A 20,034-nucleotide genomic window follows, 5' to 3' on the forward strand; every position below is an offset into this window, starting at 1 on the left:
TAAAGGAGCAGGAAAAAATATGGAGAGTGATTTAAACTTAATTTTTACAGAATTGGTTACATTTAAGTGTCAGTTGAGAAGATGAAAGGCGGCAATAAAATGCCATTAGGCAAAGATGAGCCAGAAAAAAAACCCAGTGCTGCCCTATAGCAGGGATGGGCTACTGTGAAGGGCTAATTTCTCACCCTGCAAGCTCTGTCAGCAGATTTCAGCGTACCCAGAGTGATACAACATCATTTCCAGTTACCATTTTGCCCAATAAAAAATTTAAGCTGAACAGCAGGAAAAATATCCCAAGAGCAAGAGCTTTTAAATTGTCGAAGAGTTTGCATTGGAAGGGGAGAGTTCTCCTTTGCTGGAAGCCATTCATCAGGAATGTTGAAACCTGTGTTACAAAACCTGAATTTAGCAGAATGGGGGACAGAACAGGATTTCCTTTTATTAATGACTATCCCTAATACAGCAATGTACTTAGCTCACTGCATAAAGACTGCTTATGTCTTTAAAGTAAATTTTACTTAAGTCAAGCAAACAACCCCATAATAAAACAAAATATACAAATATATTAGGATAGGGAACAACTTCTTTTGGAATAGCACTAGAAACAGTTCAAAAGGAACATTATATTTTGTGGCTAAGAAATATTCTGTGAATATGCATGGAATTCTCAACCATGCATTTGTTTTACCTTTAATTTCAACTCATATCTTTTTACAGATTTACTACTGCCTTAGCTCACTCTACTTTTTAAAAAATATCAAAAGAACCACTGTTAATTCTCAGAGGTTGTTACTTTTTATTACAGAAACAATTACCAATATCTTTTTCATCTTGCAATCATACTGAATAGATTGCAACCACGTTTTTCTTTTGTCAAGAGACTATATCCCTCCGAACAGAGAAGTAGTTTATTACAGTATGGTAGGCACACTGAAACATACACATTTCTTTGTTTCTTTTTACCATTCCTCCCTCTCTTGTTGGCTATGAATGTCCCTACCTCTCCTCCCTCCACTAAGCTATTATTAGATCGTAATGAAACCAAGAGATTCCAGGGTGTCTGTGGTTGAAGAAACCCATGTTGTGTGTGAACTCACACACGTTTTAATTAATTTGTGTTTAAAAACAACGTGGATTAGTTCTGGTGGCAACTGCTTCTTTGAAGTACCGTATCTTGCTCCTTTTTATTCCTCTACCTCAGTGGTTCTCAACCTGGGGTTCTCAGATGTTTTTGGCCTTCAACTCCCAGAAATCCTAACAGTTGGTATACTGGCTGGGATTTCTGAGAGTTATAGGTCAAAAACATCTGGGGACCCCAGGTTGAGAACCACTGCTCTACCATACAGTGATCCTTAACTTTATTCTAAACAATGATCCTTTTGTTGGGATCCATAAATCCGATCACTATGACAAATGTGACAGACCTCTGATCTACGGGAATATGTAAGCATCATCTCCAATCATGGGAAATAAGAGGCCATGCTCCATAGCAAGCCTATAAAGACCAGGCATCGCAGCTTCAAATAGGAAAGGAAATGTGGAATTTTTAGAGTTGTTCCATTAATGTCCTTTTCCAAGAAGTATCTTAGTAGACATTGAGGAAAACTGGGCCCATCTTGGAACTTTGATCTGGTTTGCTATATATTTAAGGGATCCTTTACAGCAGAGTTTCTCAAACTGTGGTAGTCCAGATGTTTTATATTTCAGCACCCACAATTCCTAACAGCCCGTAAGCTGGCAGGGATTTCTGGGAGCTGAAGTCTAAAACACCTGGAGGAGCACAGTTTGAGAAAGTTTTGGAGAAAGAGATCCAAGGATGGACACGAATTATCCAAGAGACAAAAAGACAAGCTATGAGTAGTGAAATCGAGGAAAACTTGGAATACTTTCAATTGGATGTTTTCATATTTATGGAAGACATTATCTAAATTCTGTACTATAGCATGAACTTGACAAAAAGCATAAGGATATATCTCTGAATTTTATTTCAGTTCAGCACTCCTCCACTCCCCATATCATCTGCGAATGTATGCCTTAAGATGACTAAGGCGTTGTTCTAGGGCAAGGACAAAATAAACCCCGAATTTAGTGAAAATTACATATAAGAGGACTAACATGTTATGAAAAAGAGCACTTCCACCAAACAAATAACTAAGAAATGGAGAGAAACAAATTGAGGACATAATTTATCCTTTATATACACCTGTCTCACATCCAATGTATGGAAGTACTCATTCATTCACACTTGGGTAAATAAATTATTCCATATGCAGGTAGCTTTTTTTTTGTTTTGTTTTGGCCAGGCTTAGATGGTTGGTCATTCAGGGGGGAAAGGCCTGTCACAACATGCTGTAATATTTATGTTTGCTGTTTTCTTTCTAATTCTAATGATTATGTAATTACATTTTAACATTTTTGTTATGACTATTATAAATCATAAAAAATTACAATTTACAGCCTAAGGAAGGGAGGAAGGAGAAGCCAAAGAGAGAGAAAAGGAGCCCAAGTGGCAACAGGAGGAGAGAACACAATTTATCAACACACGATTGGTTGATAAAAACTTAAAATAGTATATAACCACTAAAATAATGTATAAATATTAATATAAATATAGTGTTTGCGGATTTTCACGTATTGCGTGTGGTCCTGGAACCTAACCCCAGCAATAAGTGAGGGAACACTGTATATATTTAATTAAAAGTTGATTTCCGCTGAGTCGCTATGGTAGCAGTTGATTATATAACTGTGTGATCTAGATTCTTGCAGTGTCTTTACCTACTCAACAGGTAAAACATTAGTAAGAGAATAGTAGCTGAGCCAATAGAATGGGAAGACCATTTTTTTCTGATCACCAGAATTCTTTGGCATCACACGATCAGTCAATAACTATGACGACCTTGAGGACTGTATTCTGTTTATTGCTCTCTTTTTTTCTGGTCCCTCTCATTTGTGTGAGAGAGCAGTGACTTCAATAATTTTCTAACACATCTCTAAGATCCATGCTTTTATTTGATATCTTATTCATATCTGAACTGTGTCATGGAGTAGAAATATCAAAGAGGTACTTAGCTAAAAACTGAAAAGCTCTTGTCCTAGGGAGAACAGATTATGATTTTGAGCAGGAAATGTTTTAACATAAAGAAATAAAAGAAAAAAGAAAAAAAGGTCATTTAGTTCAATGGTCTTGAAAAGATAGCATATTCTTTTTGAAGAGCAGAAAGCAATTTAATTGAGATATCATTCTCCATGTCATCCATCCCTGGTGATTTCTGATCAAACAGGCGTTTGTTGTTTAAACACAGTGTCAAGCAAGACAAAAACTCACAAAGATTTGAGAGCACACTCCACATATCAAAAAACTAATTTCAATCCCCTCAACTCCATCCCTCTGTAGTAGCTAGCATCACAAATTAATGAAGATGGATGCAAAGTATGCTTGTCTGTTGTTTGGTTGATATTTTTATGATGTTTTAATTCTACTGATTTGTTTTTACTATATTTTATTTATGTTATTGACTATGTCTCTTTGTACCTTGTTTATACTGGGCTTGGTCCCCATGTAAGCCGCTCCGAGTCCCTTTGGGGAGATGGTGGCGGGATTTAAGAATAAAGTTATTGAAGTTATTATTTAAGCATAAATTGTAAGAACAAATACTAAATGTTCCCACTACCATTAGCATAACTGCACTGCCTAATGTTTTAGGCAGCATAGCAGAAAGTGATGTTGACCCATGTTTGTAAATTAAGCAGAATTTGAAAAACAAAAATTTCACTCAAATTTTAGGAAACAAAAAGATAATACAGGCTGAGTATCTCATCTAAAATGCTTGAGACTAGAAGTATTCTAGATATCTTGGGTTATCTCAGAAATGGGACACAAGTTTAAACATGAAATTCAGTTATCTTGTACATCTTATACAAATAGCCGGAATGTAATTTTATACAATATTTTAATAACTTTGTGCATGAAACAAAGTTTTTGTCTACTAAATTATCAGAACGCAAAGGTGTCACTACCTAAGACACCCATGTGGGCAGTTTGGGGTATTTTGGGATTTTGCATAAGGAGCACTCAACATGTATGAGTACTTTGGTTCTTTGCATCAAATTAAGTATGAAGAGTGTACAAAATTTATTTTCTGGATAAATGCCAGAAATTTAAAAAATTCATTCTATATCTAGAAATACTGTTGCAAAACCTTAAGTAAATAGGTTGAAAACCTATTCAAGACTACATTTCTCAAACTAGAATAACATCAAACTTTGAAATGAAATAGCAAATTAGGGTTATATTGTCTATGAGAGGAAAAGGTTTGTTTCTTTCCAAAAAATAATGCTTTTCCCTTAAAATGCAGCAAGAGGAAAAACAGCTCTGAATAATTTATGACTCCTATAATACAATACAACATAAAACGCCTACAATTACAATTCATAATCTCTTCTGGAAACTATGCTAACAGATGTGTCTAGACAGGAAAAACAATGTAAATCCAAGCAGAGATGTTTATACTTTATAAATTAAAATATCATGGATAACAACAACATTATCCTGCTAAGCATGTTACATGGAATTACATCCCAATTATTTCAAAGAGATTCAATTCAAAACAGAGCAGCAATTTTAGAAACCATTCCCGATGTTTTCACAAAACTGCTGTATTAATGGGGCTCAGACCCAAATATAAAGATTTGCAATTGTGCTGCACAATCCTATGCATATTTACTTAGAACTCACCCCCCATTATATTCAGTGAGGCTTACTCTCAGGCTGAGTACATAGGATTTCAGCTATATGTTGCATTGTTAATAGGTTGTGCATTTGTATAAAATTAGTTACCATTTCTGTTTCTGTCCGCCACTGAGGGAAATGGGTACCTATACAAATGGACTTTTCCATCCAAGGTCCAAAAAAACCCAAAGAATGTTCAAGCCTTGGGTGACAAAGCGCCAGGCCCTGACTGCTGGGCCTACCGTCTAGCGCTCACGGTAGGCCTGGCTCGCAGGGCCTACAATTGAGCACTGAGTGCTTGATAGCTCATAAGCCCTGGCTGCTGGGACTCCCATCAAGCACCTACGGTAGGCCCGGCAGCCAGGGCCTATGAGCATCGAGCACTCGATGTCTCCTACACCCGGCTCGCAAGGTGCACAGGCGAGCACCAAACGCTTGATGCTTGTAGGCTCTACAAGCCAGGCCTATGAGCATCGAGCGTTCGGTGCTCAAGTATAGACCCTGCGAGTCGGACCTACAAGACATTGAGCACTCAATGCTCGTAGGCCTGGCAGGCAGGGCCTATAGCCAAGCGATGAAAATCAGCAGAGGGGAATGGCTACCGTTCCCCTCTGCCATTCGTTTCACTGTTTCATTTGTTCCCTTGGGGTTGTAACATTCCGTGTAATCTGAATGGACAAAACGGCACAAAACCATGAATGAAACAAATGAAACAGGATTCGAGCCTAACCCTAATTGTTAAAAATGTTTCTTTAATATCAATGCTGCTATGAAAAATAAGGATGAATAGGCTTAGTTCAAATTTTTGTTCCACCAGCAGGAGCTTTACCTGAATTGAGTTTCACTCAGGGAATTGTCCTTGGGGGGGGGGGGGGTGTCTAGGACATGTATTTGGCAATTACTCCATATTCTTTGTAATTCCTTTTACCCTCCAAAAATGTAGTATAGAGAACTCAGTACCCTCCAGACTAGGGAGATGTAGGGAAAAAGAGAAGCTGGAAATTCCCTGCTGACACAACCAGGATCCACCATTGTCTTTCATGAATGGAAGAAGTCCTTTGTTCACATAAGAAGAAATCAGGATCAAATCCAGTATTTTTGCAATTGAAGACACAACTAACCTTACTATTCTAATAACACTAATTAAGAAATCTGCTGTGAGTGTTATCAGAGGATGAGGCTATCAGTAATTCAAGACGCATCAAATAACTTATGTATCACTTTCCAAGTTTTAGGAAATAAAGCTAACAATGTAATGCAAAATCAAAATAACAGAAGTTATTTTCATTTCCTTGAATCAAGCACAGGTATTACAGATAATTTATATTTCTTTATAACACTTCATTGTCATATCAAAACACATGAGAGAAGGATATTTTCTGATGATTAATCTGGTATGTTATGTCCTTAGTAGGAAATGGGGAATTCCAGAAAGGAAACAATCAGGGCCAGCTAACACTTCCCAACAAAGGATTCCCCCAGGCAGGAAGCAGCCAGGCTTTGAAGCTGCAAGGCCATTAAATGCTAATCAAGGTGCCTAACTGCAGCATTCATACTTGCCACACCGAGACAATGAATTGCTATTCAAACTGGCCAAACAAGGATTCTGTAAGGTAGAAAGCAGCCAGGCTTGCAAGCAGCAAGTCTATTCAGTGCTTTTCAACCTGGCCAACCAAGGCTTCCCCTAAGTGAAAAATCCCAAGGCTCTGAAGCCACAAGACTACTCTGTCCCATTCAACTTGGACTAGCCAGGATGCCCTATGTAGTAAGCAGCCAGGCTTTTAAGCTGCAAGACTATTCAGTGCAATTCAATCTAGCCAAACAATGATTCCCCTACAAAGGAAGTAGCCAGGCTTCAAAGTGGCTGTTTGATTGAGCGTGCTACTCCAAGTACTCCAGAAAACGGCCAGGCTTTGAGGCTGCAAAGCTATTCACTGCTATTCCACCTGGCCAACAAATTCCCATAAGCCACAGCAATGTGTGGCCGGGCAAAGCAAGTATTTTACATAATTAAACAAAGATGGTGTAGACAACTGTGATCTGATTTTTACCACTGATATTTTCTCATGTACAACATGCAAATAGTGGTCTACAATGTTTTCCCCACAAATATGATGGGCCTACTGGCCCTAAAGGCTTATACAAAGAGTCTACCATGGTGTGAACATCTCAAACTCGGCAACAAATTGTTCTAGAAATATATTCAGCTGATCTGGACATTCTAGATGGAATTTTAATCTATTTTAATGTATTGAATGTTTAACTGTGTTCTTTGTTTGGATGCTAATTGCGTCAATGTGGGTTTTAAAAATAATTTTATTAGATATGATTATGTTTATGATGGTGCTGTTTATTTTTATTGTATGTTATTTGTTTTATATATGTTGTTTGCTGCTTTGAGTCCCGACCAAAGAGAAAAGCGGGACAGAAATAAATAAATAAATAAATAAATAAAAAGAGGCAGCCTTAAGAATTATAGGGATTGCTACCCGTGGCATCAAGAAAGGGTCATATCTGCAGTCGGTACAATGACAAAAATTGTAACTATGTTGATTATGTGCTTCATCTAACTTGGCCGGCTCAGGTAGTTTTGAAATGTGATGTCTGTCCATAGGCCACATCTACACTGCCATATAATGTAGTTCACAGAACTGAGCTGCTTATGGTCAGCTACACTGCTATTTAATGCTTATGGCCATCTACACTGCTACCGACACTCAAAATTAATCCATGGCTAATAAAGAGTCAAGGAACCTGAGGCAGCCTCAGAATTGTCAGGGTATAGTGACATGAAGACATGAAGGGGGAAATATCATCTCTAAAGTTACTGCCATGGCAGCAACCATGTGTTTCATTCAGGCAACCATTTTTTCTTAATTAGGGAATTGCGGCAGGTGATGATTGTGCAAAGGCTGTTTGAGTAACATAGACTACCACTTGTGAGAACTCATTGTTCCTACCGGTAATTCACAACTCTTAGTTTCTGCACTGTTACACATATGCAACTGATAGAATCAGTTTTGTGTTTTCATTGCATAACTTTGTGTTTTATGTTTTTTTTAAACTATGGAGACAGTTCTTGTATAGCAAAAACAATAATCTTGTAAATGTTTGTACTTTCCATTCTTGGGAATTGTTGATCCTAATGGGTTTTCTGCAACAAGGCAGAAAGGAAAGTATCATAAAAGACATGCCATTTTATGTCCAATTGATATCACGACTGATACCTAGGTATTTGGTTTGCATGCCTTTTTAGAAAATCTGACACTCACAAATGGTTTAATGTGGTCCTTTGACAAAATTTAAATTAACTGTTAATTTTCTCTACAAAATAAATCATACTTGCAAAACTAGTTATTGTATTTTTCTAAGTGCTCTATATCAATTCAATACTGCCTCCTCTCACAGAAATTAATCCATGTCTTAAGGATTGGTGGAGATGCCTTTCTGTTCATACATTATTCATCACAAAGCAAATAAAAAATTCCACTGGGACAGGCTTCTTCAGAAGTCCATGTGATGTGTAGTTTGGCCCTTAGCCAGCTACTTTTTACAATACATATGGAAAGAGATTTGTCTCCACACAAAATGTTGTTGAGGGCACCAATATGAGTGTAATTACAGATGGCCCTCCACATCTGCTGGTTTAACTTTCATGGGTTTGATTATCTGAAGATTTGATGAGTGTGTTCTCTCTAGGAATCTGTAGGTCCTCCCAGCACAATTCTATTGTCAACTTTTGTTGGAGGTTGACCACAAAGCTGCACTAGAGATTCCTAGAGAGAACACATCTAGGCCTTCTTAGGTTTTCCAGCAGGGTAGTGGAAGTTGATCATAGAGTCATGTTAAGAGAACCTACACATTCCAAAATAGGTGTTATCTCAGATAAAAAGTCTTTTTCTAATTTGTGGTTCTTCCACTTTCACAGGGTCCTGTACCCCTAAGCCCAGCAAATATTGAGGTCTGGGTGTATTATCCTCCCAGTTTCTTGAACAAAGAAAAAATGAACAATGAATGGAGACTATAATGTGAAATGAAGTGCTCCAATGAAATTTTGTTTCAAAATGGAAGCTAACAATACAAAAGTAGTCTAATTATCTTCAATTACATGAATCCTAAAAAGTATTTGCAATGGTAGCAAGCCCTGGAAGGCAAGAGGAGGAAAAAGCCAAACAACCTGAAGGCAAACAACAACACGAGCCTTGAAGTTTCAGTCTAAATGTTGAAGTATCACTTATATTACAGCAAGAGAAATCGAGCCATTAGAACAAACAGCAATTACAACACGTGCTTAGTGGATGATTAAAATTGCTTCAAGAAATATACTAATTTAAAATGTGAAACTACTTACAGGCTAACTTTTGTTGTGACAGTTCTGGAAACATCAAAGCTTATATTTCTCTGTTTTGCAGCACCCAAATCAGAGGACGTTTGCTTTTCATTTGTAGTTCCCATCTCACCATTTCGATGTTTGTCAGTCTTCCCTAAACCACTGCCATCAGTGCTTTTGGGAAACTGTGATACCTTTGAGTCTATTTTCTCTTCAGAAAGTGGCAAAGAGCCTGTAGGCTCCGTGGGAGAAATTTTATAAGTCACCATAGAGCTTTCACTAGAATATGATTTCTCTGCTGCAGTGCTTTTAGATGTTGGGTTACCACCTGTTACACCTTCATTTTGTCTTTTGGTGGCGGAATCTTTGCTTTGACTTTTCAAACCGGTGGGTGAAAGAGGACCTGCCTCAGACTGATTCTTTTTAAGGGATTTCCTCTTGCATGGAGATGAAGCTGAGGTCTGCTGTTTGTTTTTATCTAGTTCTGTTTTAGTAAGCCCTTTGTGATTACTTCCAGTCCTTGTGTCATGGTTGGCTGTGGGATAATTATTCTGTGGAGAAGCCTTAGCTTTTCTTTCAGAGATGTTTATTTTTTCTGATGTCAGATCTGAAGAAATACTATCAAAACCAGGTTCTTCTTTTACACTATTCTCAGCCACATTTCTTTCCCCATTTGGCATGTCACTGGAAGACTGAGATTTCCTCCTCTTTCCAGACCTCCTTGCTGCAGTTTTTTTATCCATGGCGTCTGTTGTACTACAAGTGTTATCTAATGTAGCATTTGAATTTGGTTGCTCGGTTTTGTGTAGGAAGATATCCAGTGTCAACACTCTGGAAGGGCAAATGCGCTCAGATGGCTTAGATTCCAAACTAGAGAAATTGTCATTTGAGGCTGCATAAGCTGATCCTAAAAATGGATGCACATCCACTAATTGCTTGTGGTCTAATATGCTGTGTTCTAGGTCTTCACTGGATGTATTAGTTAAACTTTTGCGGAAGTCTGGGGTTGTGGTATTAGTTGTATCAGTTACAAGCTCGTTCTCTGCTTCCAGTGTCTGGAGTGAAAGATTGCTACTAAATGCTGCATCCTTTATTGTCTCATTACTACTGTGCCATTCAGATGACCATTCACTGTCAGAAGAAATCCCTTTAGTATTCCATTCTGAAACAATATCATTATACAAAGGTGTCAGGTCCTTATTGTAGAGATACTCATTTCTGTCTTCATCAACACTATTCTGTGTCCTTGACTGGGTCTGATCATAAGCCTGGTCAATAAGAGACTCTTCACTTTTAGACAGATCTTTTATGTCATCAATGTCTAGTGATGCCAATGGAGCTAAGTTCTTCTGAGGGGATGCAGAATCGGCACCTATAATTTTTGGCCTCAAAGCAGGTTCTAATGTGTTTTGACTTTTTTTCCTTCTGCCTGTTGTAAAAAAGTTTCCAAATTTCCCCAAAACTGGCTTCTTTTTGCTTTCTTCCTTAGAAGACTCTGATGTGCGGTTTTTGGACTAAAAAGAAAATCAGAAAGAAGAAATTCAGAATTCAAAACAAGGGTATTTTATACACATTTATTTCTACTGTTAAACATGTGTATAGCCAAAGAAATTGGAAGGTGCAATGAAACTCATAGAATCATAGACATGGAAAAGACCCCAGGGGGCCATTCAGTCCAACTCCCTGCCATGCAGGAATACAAAATCAAAGTACAGTAGAGTCTCACTTATCCAAGCCTCGCTTATCCAAGGTTCTGGATTATCCAACGCATTTTTGTAGTCAATGTTTTCAATATATCATGATATTTTGGTGCTAAATTCGTAAATACAGTAATTACAACATAACATTACAGCGTATTGAACTACTTTTTATGCCAAATTTGTTGTATAACATGATGTTTTGGTGCTTAATTTGTAAAAGCATAACCTAATTTGATGTTTAATAGGCTTTTCCTTAATCCCTCCTTATTATCCAATATATTCGCTTACCCAAGCTTCTGCCGGCCCGTTTAGCTTGGATAAGTGAGACTCTACTGTACTTACAAAAGATTATCATCCAGCCTCTCCACTGAAGAGCAAAATCTTCTTTGGAAATGATATTTTTATGAGTAAAGAACCATGTCTTACCATGTCTACTTGGAAGTATATCACACTGAATGTAATGGTAGGTACTTCCAGGGATGTGGGTGTAAATTTACAAACAGAATGGCCTATTTATGCAAGCCATTAGAAAAAATAATCAGTATCTGCTTGCCTTAGTGTACAACCCTATATTTATCTGGGAGTAAAATAAATCACTGGGATATACTGGTGAGCAAAGGATATCTTTACCTATGAAACTTCTACAGCAAGTCAGTACATAGGTCACATTCTTAATAAATATGAATTTTATTAGCTGCAGATTGTGTCATTGTAGCATTGGTGTGTGTGACTCACGGCCACTATTTTCTCCTTCAAGAATGAAAATACAGTAGACTCTCAGATAACCTGAACTCAAAGCAACCAAAACTCTTAAGCAACAAAAAAGAAAAGAAAAATACTTTAAATACAAATTAAAATATCTATATAATATTGTAAAACTGTGTTACAGTAAGTTGTCCATATTTGCCTTGGTTTGCTTTTACAGTAGAGTCTCACTTATCCAACATTCACTTATCCAACGTTCTGGATTATCCAACACATTTTTGTAGTCAATGTTTTCAATACATCGAGATATTTTGGTGCTAAATTCGTAAATACAGTAATTACTACGTAGCATTACTGCATACTGAACTACTTTTTCTGTCAAATTTGTTGTATAACATGTTTTGGTGCTTAATTTGTAAAATCATAACCTAATTTGATGTTAATTAATCTCTCCTTGTTATCCAACGTATACACTTATCCAACATTCTGCTGGCCCATTTATGTTGGATAAGTGAGACTCTACTGTACTTACTGTATTTCAATAGCAATATCAAGCCAATACAGAAGTGATGGGATGGGATAATATGGGATATAGTGTTAGTCTGGCTAATTTTAACAGTAATTATCAAGTAACTAGAAACCACAGGTATCCAGCATCTACCAATCCTCATGGGTTCCGGTTAGTTGAGACTCTGTGGCTAATATGAATTGTATCAGCCACAGATCGGGTCTCTTTCGAAAAAGAAAATGCCCTTCTCTGAATCAACGAGGAGACAGAGAGAGGTCAATGGTTCACTTCGAAGCCCAACTCATTTCCACCCGGATCCCGCTCGAAAGCCTGAGAGGGCAGCAAGGGTGAAGAAGGCGGCGGCATTCCGCAGGACGGCGGCGCGCAGGTGAGGCCACGGCGCCCCGTGCTCTCCCTTCGGAAGGAGTCGCCCGCAAGCAAGGCAGCCCTCGAGGGCCCAAGAGCCCCTCCGGCCGGGTCACGGGACACTTGGGCCACTCGGCCTGCGCTCTGTCGCAAGCCGCTTCCTGGTTCCGTCCAGGTTCGCGCGCTTTCGCGCCTCACTGCGCCTCATCAAGGGAGAGAGGCGGACGGCGCCTGGCTGGCCTCCTCCTCCGGGGGCTCCGCGCGCCCCTCCCCAAAGTCCACCCAGGTAACTTACTGCTCCCGGTCCGCTGGGCTGCGCTGCACACCTGAGAGCGCCCGTCCTGTTCTTTTCCCTCGGGTGACTCTTGCCAGCGGAGGCGCCAAGCGTCTGACGGCAGAGCCCGCCCCAGCCTAGCCAAGCCTGCCCCGCCCGGGCCCGGCCCGCCCCCGCCTCAGGCGCCCACCGCCGCAGCTGCCGCTCTGCACCCAAAGCAGGGCGGGAAGGAGGGAGGCCAAGCCAGAGGGTGAATGCTGCGTGCCTCCAAGTCCTCTCTGACCTCTCACGACCCCGAGGCGGACCCCATCGCAGGGAGGTCGAGGGAGCCTCACAGCCCCGCCTTGAGCTCCCAGGGCTGAGCGGCAACGCCAACCCTGCTCTCCAGAGCCCTGCTCCCAAGACCAACCACGTACTCGGCAAAGAGTTTTACATTTTAAAATTCATCACCAAATGAATTCACCGGAGCGCCAGCAATCAGAACTCTAAGGTTTAAAATTATATACCTGTATGTATAGGTTTAAAACAAATATTGTATTTTTTTGTTAGCTGAATTAGTCAACCAGAGAAGTCAGCCATTGCAGAGCACTTGATGAACCAACCTGGACACATCATGTGATTTGAGCACACAGAAATGCTGGACCACTAACAACCACCATGTCAGACTACACAGAGAAGCCATTGACATGCACAAACATATGGACAATTTCAACAGAAAGGAGGAGGAAACCATGAAAGTGCACAAAATCTGGTTGCCAGTATTAAAAAAACTCTAATATCAGGACAGTAAATAAAGAACAATGCTAAAAAAATTAGAGGAATTCCAGACATCAATCAATCAAGGCTAGCTAATACCTCCCAACAAAGGATTCCCTCAGGCAGTAAGCAGCCAGACCTTGAAGCTAAAAGGCTTTTCAGTGCCAATCAAGGTGACCAAATGCAACATTCACACCTGCCTCAAACAGACAAGAGTTCTTTCTCCCACCATGAACACTCGACAGATATATAAACCCCAAATGCCCAGTTTCCAACAGACCTCACAACCTCTGAGGATGCTTGCCATAGATGCAGGTGAAACATCAGGAAAGACTGCTTCTGGCACATGGCCATGCTGCCCAGAAAACTCACAGCAACCCAATCCCCACTAGTGTTAGTTAACTGAGAGTCTACTGTCTGAGCAGAAGTGAGGAAACAATGACTGTCCTTATGTTGTTGATCTTCAAGCCTCATCTATCTAATCCAGAATGACAAATGGTGAGGACTAATGACTTCTGTGATTGAACAACAACTTGACTCCTGGTCTCCAGGGACACAGTCCAATCTCTACACTACACTTAGGGGCCTTTTTTTTCAGAGCTCCTTCTGCTCATTTTCTAAATCTCAGTTCTAGGCAGTGAAGAAGAGTCCTGTATATTCCGGACCATGCTAAGGCTGCATGTTTTTTCTCGGAGCCAAAGATGTAATGCCACGGGACGTGTGGGCAATCCAGGATATTCCTGGACTGCTGCAGCACCCATCCTTGGTAATGCTGATTCTGAAGGAAGCAAATGCAGGATAGAGCTGGTTGTTTGAGGGTGCCAAGAAATCAAGTATAATTTTCCAAAGCACAGAAAAGAAAGGTCTCAACAGGTAGAACAATGCCCAGGAAATGAGGTATTTTCATAGGGCTGGTTGCCCCACACAAGTCTGAGCAATCCCAAGTACTGCTGCAGCACAGCCTCACAGCCTATTCAGGACAAAAAGATGCCTCAAGCAAAACCAACTGCCTTTGATGTTGTGGTAGAAAGCCAACAGTTCTTATTGGGTATTTTGAAAAAAGCTAAGCCAATGCCAAAAAACCACATCTGAAGTTACCACAATTATAAAATGTGACTTAAAACATTATTATTTCAAAAAGGTTTGGTCTGTATGAGATAAAGTGGTTATTTGTTTTTAAATGAACTGATCCATCTGTAGAGAACATCTGTCTTTCAGCTGCCTTTAACTTTACCAGATATCAATTGACGTATTCTGCAGAAAATATGAGAGAGAACTACTCAAGCAGTCAGCAAGGAGATGGAATGACATATGCATAAATCAAGATCTCAGATTAGGGAACCAATCTTTCATTTCCATTTTACTTACTTTACTGTTTTGCTCACAGAACTCACTGAACTGGTAATGCCTTAAACAGATGAGAAAAAAGAATAATCCCTGGCAAATATATATTTTTATATATGACAGATGGGATTTAGCCTCACTGAAATGCAAAACAGGCAATGCAAAACCAACACAAACATCTGATGCAAATTTGCACAGGAAGATAGCATTCTTGTTTCCACGTATGCCTTTTTGTCACAAAATAATGGGTGCAAAAGCCCAAGACAGCCAGAGGTTTGAGCATTGGTCTATGACTGGAAATGAGGCTCAAAATCCCTGCTCAGCTATGGAAAAACACTGGGTGATCTTGGTCAAGTCACACTCAGCCTCAATGAAAAGCAAAGGCAGCCTTGCTCTGAACAAATCTTGCTAAGGCAACCCCATGATAGGATTGTTCAAGGGTCTCCATTAGTTAGAAATTACCTAGACACATAAAATTACAAGCGACTCAAATGATCTGAACAGGTGATTGGCACTATTGCTCACCTAACTAAAGTTCAGATTCAGAGACCCAGATCTAATTCTTAATCTGCCTCTCCTTGGAAGCCACAGACAAAAAAAAAGAGAGTCTAAAAGATGTTTTGAATGCCCAGTTTAAGAGAAGATTAAACTTTCCACCCCCACAAAATCAGACTGGAAAAATGTAACACTAAATCCTAACTTTCCTTATGTCTTAGTTGTAGATTACATATATATCTATAGAAGGCAGTTAACAATGGGTTAATCATTTCTTCAGACTTTTTCTTTGCAGATTACATTCAGTGTGTACAGATTCTCTCTTCAGCACTGCCACCCCTTCAGCAGAGTGGACAGTAAGAGCCTGGATGTGTATAAACTGTACACATAATAAAATCCATAAACCACAAGAGTGAAATTTATGCTCACATAAGAGTCTAGTCTTGAATAAGCAGTATCAATAAGCATACACATCACTTCACTTCACTTTATTTCTTAATTAGTCACTCTCCACCAGAGTGCTCCGAGCGACTTACAATTTAAAATATCATTCCACAATATAAAAACATTCAACATAAAAGCATTCAACAGTGACTATTTGGCAAATTAGATCTGATTTATTTAAATGCACAACCAAACAGCCAAGTCTTGAGTGCTTTTCCAAAAGGTCGCAACTCTGATATTGCTCTAACATATGGAGGCAATGAGTTCCACAGAATTGGAGCATAGATCGAAAAGGCTCTACATCACCTGTGTGGTGTTTAGAGTGTTGGAGTAGGACTCTAGGAAACCAGAGTTTAAATTTCCTGCTGGCCATGGGAGCCCACTAGGTCATCTTGGGTGAGTCACACACTCTCTCAGCACCAAATAAAACCACTATAGGTTTGCCTTAGGGCCACCATATGTTGGAAACAACCTGACGGCACATAACAACATATCAAATGGACAACTACCATGGTACATGAAGTCTCCTTGATCAGCCAGACTCAGAACATTTGAACTAAGGTTCAAATCCCCATTTGACCATGGAATCCCACTGGGTATCCCTTCAGCAAGACATACTCTCTCTCAGGCTTAGAGAAAAGTAATGGCAAACTGCTCTGAATAAGTGCTCCACTTTTTATTCTAACCACATCCAGTACACTTTATGAAAAGTACCTTAGAGAGCCTGAGAGGCAGCTGACCAGGCAGGATGATTGTTGATATTCCATCAGTTAGTGTTAAGGAAGGCTGAAGGCTGCACCAGGGAGATAGTTGTTGCAGCCTTGGAACAAGTTGCTCTATGGGGATCTAGACAGTGCACCTCATTTATGCTCTACTTGTGTTTTTTGTAGATTAAAAGACAATCAGTTGCAATCTCATGCACACTTCCCTCAGAATAAACTCCACTGAAGTAATTATTTTCTAGTAAATACAAATAGGATTACACTGTATACCCTGCGGTACTCTCATTATTTGAATAGTAGAAATGTTGTAAAAACTGAAGTGAATGGATCTCTAAGAATGTTTTAAAAGGTAGATGCACGGGATATACTTCCACAAATAAAAAATTTGTGATTTTTTAAATAATGTCAACTACAGTACACTCACTGAATTAATTTTTGAACTGTAAGTAAACACTAATGGGTTTAGTCCAGTTGAAATTACAAACTGTGAGCAGACATTAATCTACAAAGATAAGTAGTGATTGGCAATTTTCTGCAAGGTTAGCCTGGAGAAGAGAAGGTTGAGAGGAGACATGATAGCCATGTACAAATATGTGAAAGGGTGTCATAAAGAAGAGGGAGCAGGTTTATTTTCTGCTGCCCTTGAAATTTAGACTCGGAGCAATGAGTTCAAATTACATGAAAGGAGATTCCAACTGAACATTAGGAAGAACTTCTTGACCATACGAGTTGTTCTACAGTGGAACTCTCTGCCTCAGAGTGTGGTAGAAGCTCTGTCCTTGGAGACTTTCAATTAGAGGCGATGGCCTTTGTCAGGGATACTTTGTGCTTTTCTTGCATGGCGGGGGTTTGAACTATATGGCATGTAGCGGGGGGGGGGGCTTGAGGGGCTTCAGCCCCCCCGAATTCTCAGAGTGGTCCGCGAGAAGGCCTTCCATTTATTACTTAAACTGATATGTTTATTCATATCATGATCTGATCACCATGATCAATATATCCCATATGCATGGGGGTATTGGGATAACGATACAAAAGGTTTGCTAGGGTAGATCCTCTCCCACCCAGACTCAGCCTCCCCCCCCCCACCCCCGAAGCAAAATCCCAGCATCCCCCGAATCAAAATCCTGGCTACGGGCCTGTCTCTTCCAACTCTATGATTCTATAATTGATTTTAAATATTTTAATCCAATGTATTTTGATAAGAAATATAACACAGTTAAATATAGAATTGGTCTATAATAAATCAATATATTTAAAATATAGTAGAAGGCATGTGGTAACATATTTTCCAACACAACAGAATGCATTATAAAAGTTAAAAACAATAATTAGTTGAAAGTCTCTTGTTTTTAAATAAAAATGTACTGTGCAAACATGCATATTTAGTAAATATAAGTTATGCTGTTTTATATTGCAGTTTTAAAGGCTAGAAGTACTGTTTGAAAACTGGGCTAAAATCTCTGGATTCTGAAATTTCCACTAAAGTCTTAGTTTAGAATAAACACAGATATCTACCAACAAATGCCATCAGTGTATTCTGCACTCAACTTGTATTAATCTGCAGTGCTAATAGCATGTGAACTGAATGGGGGGTTTATCAGACAAGCCCTGTTAGCAGTTTCATGATCTCAGCAAAATATTTCTTGCACTGTTTCCCTTATTCTTGAGATATTTGCCTTATTACTGATATACTGTCATATAGTTGTAAATAAGTATATTCCTGTGCGCAAATTAAATTAGCTTTTAAAAATAACATAACCCATTCAAGGTTAAATAGTATGAAGTTGCACTATTTTAACAGGATTTGAAACACATTCTTTCTCACATTAAGATCAGTTGAACATAAAAATGCTTAACTTTGGATAGATTGTGCTATGCCTTTTCAGTAGCTCCTAGGTATAGTCAGATAACATTATAATGTTTAATAATGAAAAACTGGTAGCTGTTAAAACAAAATGACCGCCAGCATGTGTTCTATTTTAGTCTGTCACAACAAAAGCAACGTAAGAGCCTTGTGATATATCTTTAAGTAAAGGTAAAGGTTTCCCCTGATGTTAATACCAGTCATGTCTGACTCTGGGGGTTGGTGCTCATCTCCATTTTTAAGCCGAAGAGCCGGCGTTGTCCGTAGACACCTCCAAGGTCATGTGGCTGGCATGACTGCATGGAGCTCCGTTACCTTCCCACCGGAGCGGTACCTATTGATCTACTCACATTGACATGTTTTCAAACTGCTAGATTGGCAGAAGCTGGGGCTAATAGCGGGCACTCACTCTGTTTCCAGGATTTGAACCTGCGACCTTTCGGTCTGCAAGTTCAGCAGCTCAGTGCTTTAACACATTTCGCCATAAGACTTTACATAAGACTTTTGTGGATGCGAATATACATCATGTGCTGATAGACTTTGGTTCAGAAACCTTATGCGACACAAATTTATTGAAGATTGATGCAAATCTCATTTTAATGAAATACAGTAGAGTCTCATCCAACATAAACGGGCCGGCAGAACGTTGGATAAGCAAATACGTTGGATAATAAGGAGGGATTAAGGAAAAGCCTATTAAACATCAAATTAGATTATGATTTTACAAATTAAGCACCAAAACATCACGTTTTACAACAAATTTGACAGAAAAAGTAGTTCAATACGCAGTAATGCTATGTAGTAATTACTGTATTTACGAATTTAGCACCAATATTGAAAAACATTGACTACAAAAATGCATTGGATAATCCAGAACGTTGGATAAGCGAATGTTGGATAAGTGAGACTCTACTGTAATAAGATATTCAATGAAATAACATGCTATCATACTGCATCCAATTTATCAAAATTTTAGGAGTGAGGAACTGGATAGCAAATGGATCTACTATTTTTTTCCCTTGAAAATAAACAAGAGAGAAACTATGTAAGTATGTCTTATTTGGCAAAAGGAAGAATAGAAATAACTAATTATTACAATCAATGCTGCTCTTTGGATACTCATTTAAATTCACAGGCACACCCATGTTTTTATCCTATGATTTAAAGTATCTACCATGCTATCCAAAACCACTTGCTTGATCCACAAAATCACCTTAACTTGGCATTTATCCAGGACCAAAACGGAGAATGCAGATATGGCTACTTAGAAGAAGCCTTATTCATTCTGTATGGCCTTATCACACTGGGCTACCTTGCACTGAATCTAATGAGGACCTTTTCATATCACACAGATATAACACAACACGTAATAAATGTATTTGCAAGGGCTTTTGCTTTGGAGAAATGTGTCCTTCCTGTACCTGGTTCCTAATTCATTGCTGCTCACTGGTCTTCCACTTTTGTAGTGGAAATTTGTGATGCCTTCTCAAGCAAAGAGTTTTTGTGAATCATACAATAGCCAACCTGTGCTATTCACAATCCTACTCTGAGAAGGATGGTCCAATAAACACTGTGATATTTTTGCATATGCTTTATTGCAGAAGAACCGGTTCCCTCTGAGCACGATCTAGGTGTGCTTATTCGGTACATGTTTCAATAGTGCAGCAAGTTTACTGCCAAAGTGAGCTCTGTATTGAAATTATGTGCATTTATATATGCTCTTCCTTCAAATATATTACATTACAAGCTTATTATGTTCTTAGAGAACACTGCTGTATACACACTTCTGTCTCTTGT

At 39.1% G+C, this 20,034-nt stretch overlaps 2 protein-coding genes across 6 annotated transcripts in view; one reads left to right on the forward strand and one right to left on the reverse strand.

Moving 5' to 3' along the window:
- The window catches only part of LOC134298835 (uncharacterized), a 483,127-nt gene that overhangs the window by 317,443 nt on the left and 145,650 nt on the right, over nt 1-20,034 (forward strand). The window lies entirely within an intron of this gene.
- Nucleotides 1-20,034, reverse strand: part of crybg1 (crystallin beta-gamma domain containing 1) — a 144,529-nt gene that overhangs the window by 51,193 nt on the left and 73,302 nt on the right. For 4 of the 5 annotated variants that reach the window (XM_062980142.1, XM_062980145.1, XM_062980148.1 and 1 more), the window contains exon 3: nt 9,081-10,573. In XM_062980142.1, coding sequence (XP_062836212.1) covers nt 9,081-10,573 — 1,493 coding nt within the window. Of the gene's footprint in view, nt 1-9,080; nt 10,574-12,633; nt 12,740-20,034 lie in introns of those variants that run through there. The other variant, XM_003215628.4, reaches the window with a different exon arrangement.

The sequence above is a fragment of the Anolis carolinensis genome, chromosome 1 (assembly GCF_035594765.1).
Source record: "Anolis carolinensis isolate JA03-04 chromosome 1, rAnoCar3.1.pri, whole genome shotgun sequence".
Taxonomy (NCBI): Eukaryota; Metazoa; Chordata; class Lepidosauria; order Squamata; family Dactyloidae; genus Anolis; species Anolis carolinensis.